At 50.1% G+C, this 6129-nt stretch overlaps 1 protein-coding gene across 3 annotated transcripts in view; it reads right to left on the reverse strand.

The window, feature by feature from the left end:
• Positions 1–6109, reverse strand: part of RTN4 (reticulon 4) — a 48877-nt gene extending 42768 nt beyond the window's left edge. For 2 of the 3 annotated variants that reach the window (XM_014962404.1, XM_014962403.1), the window contains exon 1: positions 5520–5999. In XM_014962404.1, coding sequence (XP_014817890.1) covers positions 5520–5988 — 469 coding nt within the window. In that variant the 5' untranslated portion in view covers positions 5989–5999. Of the gene's footprint in view, positions 1–5519 lie in introns of all 3 variants that reach the window. The other variant, XM_014962401.1, reaches the window with a different exon arrangement.
• Positions 6110–6129: the final 20 nt, after the last annotated feature.

Below are 6129 nucleotides of genomic sequence, written 5' to 3' on the forward strand. Positions count from 1 at the left end.
AGCTCAAAAAGAGGTTTATTTCATTCAAATTTTTAACAGAAAGAAAGAGACCAAAACCATAACTCAAGCATACCAAGGCATGCCTCAAGCTGTAGGTCAATTATTTGTTATTCTAGTACCTTCCCAGCTCACAAAGGCCAGACTAATTTGATGAGAGTGACCAAGCAGTTCAGTGTGGCAAAACAGACATTAAAACAGGCCATCAAAGCCACTAACCTCTCTCAAAAATCAGGTGGCAAGCAGCAAAGACCCCACAGGATTCTAACAGCATGGGAAAATTGGTCTCCAGGGCTAGAAGAATGACACCTCTATGCCTTCTGCTAAGTAGCCAGTGCTACTTAGTGCTCTCCGAAATCCTCATCCTCCCCATCCTAGGCAGTGGATGAAGAGGAAGGAGTGAAAACAACATCCTCACAATACACCAGCCAGAACGTGATACTAGAAAAGTGCTGAAATAACAGAAGACGCATCTGCAAGCCACTTAGAAATGTATTTTTCCAACCACAGATCTACTCTAAGATTGTCTTTTCACCATACCAATTGCCAACAACCACAGCTCATTTCTCTCCTCCTGAGTTGCAAAGTTTGAGTCACTTGAGCCTTTATAGTCCAACAGCCACTCATTCCTAACCCAGCTACAGATCAGCTGTTGCAAAAGGACTTGACACTTTCCTAGCAACTTTGTACCAGTCAGCAAAAGAAAACCAACGGACTGGGTGGCTTAAGTGTCCTCAACTTATAGGAGTGCTGTTGTTAGCGGTTATCTGTGAGATAAGAAAGAGGTCCAGCACTCACCAGTGGTGATGCAACAGGGTGGACAAGACAGTCATCACTTTGTAGACGTGCTGCAAACTTTCTTAGGTACAGATAGGGAAGAAGGGAAAAAAAAGGGCAAACAACCAGTAGTTCTTTGCTGGCTCCTAACTTGTGGTTTGTAGGATTTCATCTCCAAGGGGAAAACTCCCAACGCAATACAAAACTTCCTTGAGGACTACACCATTACATGGCAAGTGAAAGTTGTGTGGTGTTATCCTGGAAAGCAAGTCAAAGGATACACACACAAAGTAAATATACTATCAAACTGGGCAGGACTAACCTTGCACATACTTCAGGTTAACAGAAGAAATAGTTGGTTTGCTTTAGAAACTCCTATACTAGCTGAAAACAGGCCCCACTGTGCTAGACACTGCACATGCACATGACAATAACCGAAACCAAATAAATAAAATGATCCCTTGCTGAACTCACCTAGATGGGCACACAGAATACAAAAATGAAGATACTAGCTTTGACTGTACCAGTCAAATTGCTGGTTACTCTCTCAACATATGTCGCTATAATGGAAATAGAAAAAAAATTACGTTCTACTTCTGATATACCTAGGTTATGACCACTTCCCTTACAAGGTTACTGACTACATTTGGGAAGAGAAAGGGTCTTACAGCTCAAAGAAACACTGAGGATCAGCAGCAACATATTTAAATAAAGAGTACAAATGAAAGTCACTGATGGTGGTGTTCAAGGACAGCTATATTTTTTCCAAGTCATGCTGCATTCTGTCCTTAAAATCCACACAACTCCTCTGTATGTGTCTATGTGTGATATATGACCTCCCTTTAAAAGCAGGTAGATCCTGCTTTAAAGATGAAAAGCAATATAGTTTACTGGTAATCTTTTTTTTTTTTTTCTTCACTAGCTGTCCAAAATAAGTGCATTATTTTTACCATGTACACCTACCTCAAATTTACTTCTCTTTGCAGTGTATGTAAATTTAGGTAATCAATAGATTTATGTAATCTTTCAAGAATTGTAGGTTTTGCTACCCACGTAACAGTGAGTAGCAAAAAAAAAAAAAAAGCGTCCAGGACAGCTTAAGTTTTACTGCAGTCCTCTTACTTGCTTTCTTCTCCAGCAAATATTTATATTAGCTCTTAAGAAGGTAGGCTGCTGATACATAGCCAGAGACTCACATTAGATATAATTATGTCACAGTCTCTTATATACAATGATACTGAATACTCTAAGTATTTAACTAATAGCAAAGATTTACTTATTAAAACACCTCCAGATATACAAATAAGACATTGTAATGGGCCATCAAGTAGTCCATGCATTTTCTCTATTGTTATACTGACAAAAAGCAGCACCATGGCCTATTGTTGCAGATAAAAGAATCCCTCCTATTCTTTGCATACTTGCTACAGGCATTACTACTTTCTCCTTCTCTTGGAAATAGAATTCCAAAGTTATTTGCCTCAAATCCCCACTAAAGCAAAGCCTTGGATTTTAAATATGAAAAGGGAACATTTTAAAAATTTCTAGATTGTGAACTGCAATTCTTCGGTTGTACCTTAAACTCATACAACAGAACTGAAAGTAAATGAAACCATAACTCCTCAGAAAAGAGGGAACCATCAGAAAGACGTGGCTATCCACACCAGTCTGCAGGCATCAATCTGATTTTGCCAATTTCACAGCAAGACTGAAAGTGAACTAATTTGAACTCAAGTTAAATATTTTGACTGGGATAGTGTTAACACCAACTGCTAGATACAAAACTATAAAAAATACTTGATGTTCAAAAGCATCTGAGAGGACCAAAGTATTCATGACAAAACTAGGCAATGCTTTCATCAAAACAATTTCTTCTCATCTAGTAGTATCACACAGAACGAAACAGGCCTGGAAGGGACCTCTGGAGATCATCTAGTCCAACCCCCTGCCAGAGCAGGTCCACCCAGAGCAGGTTGCACAGGAACATGTCCAGGGGGGTTTGAATGTCTCCAGAGGAGACTCCACCACCTCCCTGAGCAGCCTGTTCTAGGGCTCTGCCACCCTCAAAGTGAAGAAGTTCTTTTTCATGTTTAGGAGGAACTTATGTTCAAGTTTGTGCCCATTTCCTCCTGTCCTATCCCTGGGCACCACTGAAAAAAGACCGGCCCCATCCTCTTGACACCCACCCATGAAGAAATGAAGCATTGATCAGATCCCCCCTCAGCCTTCTCTTCTCCAGACTAAAAAGACCCAAGTCCCTCAGCCTTGTAAGGGAGACGGCTCCAGGCCCCTCATCATCTTTGCAGCCCTCTGCTGTACCCTTCCCAGCAGTTCCCTGTCCTTCTGGAACTGGGGAGCCCAGCACTGGTCCCAGTGCTCCAGATGGGGCCTCCCCAGGGCAGAGCAGAGGGGCAGGATGACCTCCCTCCACCTGCTGGTCACACTCTTCCTGATGCCCCCCAGGATGCCATTGGCCTTCTTGGCCACAAGGGCCCATTGCTGGCTCACGGTCATCCTATTGTCCACCAGGACTCCCAGGTCTTTGTCCTCAGAGGTGCTCTCCAGCAGGTCACCCCCAACCTTTACTGGTGTAGGGGGTTATTTCTCCCCAGGTGCAGCACCCTACACTTGCTCTTGTATCAAGTACTTCAGGCATAGCCTCTAACATTCCAGCCCATCATTAGATGAGCATTATGCATTACAACACCTTGTCTTTGGAAACCAAGTCTCCTGAAGACGATGATCCTCCCTTCAAAGCTCTAAATTAATCATCCCTAATAAATTCTGTCCCCTCTAATTAGGCCTTACAAAATAATTCTTTGACACCACTCCTCAGCTACACTACCCAACTATCACATGGTTAGGTCTCCTCTACTCTAATAGAGAAGATATATTTCAGGAATTATTGTGCTCCTTGCCTTATCCTTCAGGGGTCAGGGAGTAGAAAAACAAATCGGCTCTGGAAATCATACGTTTATCCCTACTTTTCAGAGCAAAAGATTTGGTTGATTCTATTCATTCCTTTCTGTTCTGCTCAAACCTTCCACAGATCGACTGAAATACTTTTCTAGGCAAGTTATTTGTTTACGCATCATATAGGATCCCTCCTCTTAAATATGTTGCAAGCTTTTGTCATCATCTGTACTCCAAATGGTGGAAATAAATAATAATAATAAAAAAAAATAATAATCTCCTCGGTGTGCTGCTACACAGAGAGCTACCTGAACAGCTCAACTTACCATGAAGTCCTATCACATATACAAATAACATGTGCTGTAAATCTGCCCCACAAAAAATTAAATTCAGGTTGAAAAACAGGCCTTTTTTGGTCATTGTTCCAGATGTTGGTTTTTTTTAATCAAATCTTGAGTGTCATGTTCACTTGTACCACGACACCAAGTTATTACTGAAACCCTGCCTCTTTAAAACATATGCAACATACCAATATGAAAATAGCAATGAAGACAATAACGCACCATCACAACAATAAGGCACCTCGCTTTGGTCGTTTTCACTGGTTTAATGACTTCACGTTAACTCCTGTATTTTACAACAAGCAGAGGGGGAGCCAAGGCACAACCGCACTCCGGATGCGACACAGGACTGATGCCGGGTCAGCTCCTGCGCTAACCCTTGCGAGAAGGGGTCTGACACTCCGGCAGCACCGCCTACCGCCCGGGGGGGGGGGCAGCACTCCCTCCCCCGCCGCGGCTCGGAACTCGAGGTGGCCCAGCACTGAGGGCTGACAAGCCCCGGGTGACACCGTGGCTAGCTGCGGCCACTCAGGAGACAGAGGCGCGGTTGACATTCTTCGCCCAACGCTGCCACACCTACGGCAGCCTGGGCGCCTTTTGTGCTTCCACACACACACTCACCATTTTAACGCTCCCTCCCGAGGCCCCAGGCTCGCTGTCCGGAGGCGGGCGGCGGCGCTCCCCACAGGCGGGGGGCTGGCCGCAGGGCTGCGGGCTCTGCCGGGCCCGCAAATCCACCTCGGCCTGCCGCCGGGCTCCCTGCCTCGCCAGCCGGGTCCAAGAAAGGCAACAGCCACCGCTCCTCAACTCCTCTCCCGCGCCCCTCCCAGAGAGGCGATTTGTTTAAAAATGAGTAAGATTACAGGCATCTGTATTTCCCCTCCTCCTCCCCCGCGCTCCCAGGGCCTCCCGCCGCAGGGCTGCCCGGCGCCCTCAACGCCCAGCCCCGGAGCCCGCAGCGTCGGTCCGCCCCGGCGGGCGAGCCGTGCCCTGGACAGCGCAGTCGGGGGGAGGGAAGCCTCAGCTACGCCTCAGGGGGGCTTCGTGCCGGGGTGGGAAGGGGGAGAAAGGGGCGGCCCGCGCCCGCTGCCGTTACCTCAGGCTCGCGCCCCCCCCACCCCGCGACGCGGCCGTTGCCAGGCGGCGGCCCACGTGCGAGGCGGCGCCTCACCCCTCCCGCCATTAGCATACCACAAAGGGGAGGAGGAAGGAAACAGATCAAATTTTTTAAAAAAAAAAAATAAAAATAGAAAATAGATGGATGGGGAGCCCTTTTTCCCGCATGAGCTGCCGCGGGGAGCGGGGGCCGCGCCCCGGCGCGGCTGAGGGGAGGGAGCGATGCCGCAGAAGCCGGCCGAGGGCCGGCAGACAAAGGGAACCGCCCGGCGGGGCAGCGATGAGCCAGCACCGGAGCGATTCGGGCGGAGGCGCCTGGCTGGGAAGACCGCTGCCCCCAGCCCCCGCTCGGCCCCCCGGGGCGGAGGCACTCACCAGCCGAGCCGGAGGAGGACCCTCTTCTCCGGGGTGCGGCGGCGGCGGCCGGCTCGGGCTTGAGCGGCTGGGGCTGAGCGGGCCGAGCGGGGGCCGACAGCTGGTCCTGCACGGGGGACGGCGTAGTGGCGGCGGAGGAGGAGGAGGAGGAGGAGACGGCTCCCGGGGGGCTCCAGCCGGCCTGCGGTGGCTCCGGAGCGGCGGGGCGGAGCGGCTCGGTGGGGCCGCCGAGATCCAGCAGCTGCGGCGGCCGCTCCTGAGGAACTGCGGGGGGAGCCGCGGCGGGCTTCCTCTCCATCACCTCCAGCTGCTCGTCGAAGTCTTCGTCCTCGTCCTCCTCTTCCTCCTCCTCCTCCTCCTCCTTCTCGTCGTCGAGCACGAACTGGTAGTTGAACTGGGGCTGCTGCGGCCGCGCTGGCCCGGAGGAGGAGGAGGAGGAGATCAGGGGCGACTGGTCTATCTCGTCCATAGCGCCTGGAGCTGGCGGAACAATGAGTGCGCGGCGCTGGGGCTGTGCCTCTGCCGGCTGCGGGGGGAGGGCTGGGGCTGCACCGCGGCGGCTGCGGGACGCGGATCCACGCCCTGGTGAGTCACCGTTCCCGGGGCGGGG

Source organism: Calidris pugnax, unplaced genomic scaffold (genome assembly GCF_001431845.1).
Source record: "Calidris pugnax isolate Ruff unplaced genomic scaffold, ASM143184v1 scaffold147, whole genome shotgun sequence".
NCBI lineage: Eukaryota > Metazoa > Chordata > Aves > Charadriiformes > Scolopacidae > Calidris > Calidris pugnax.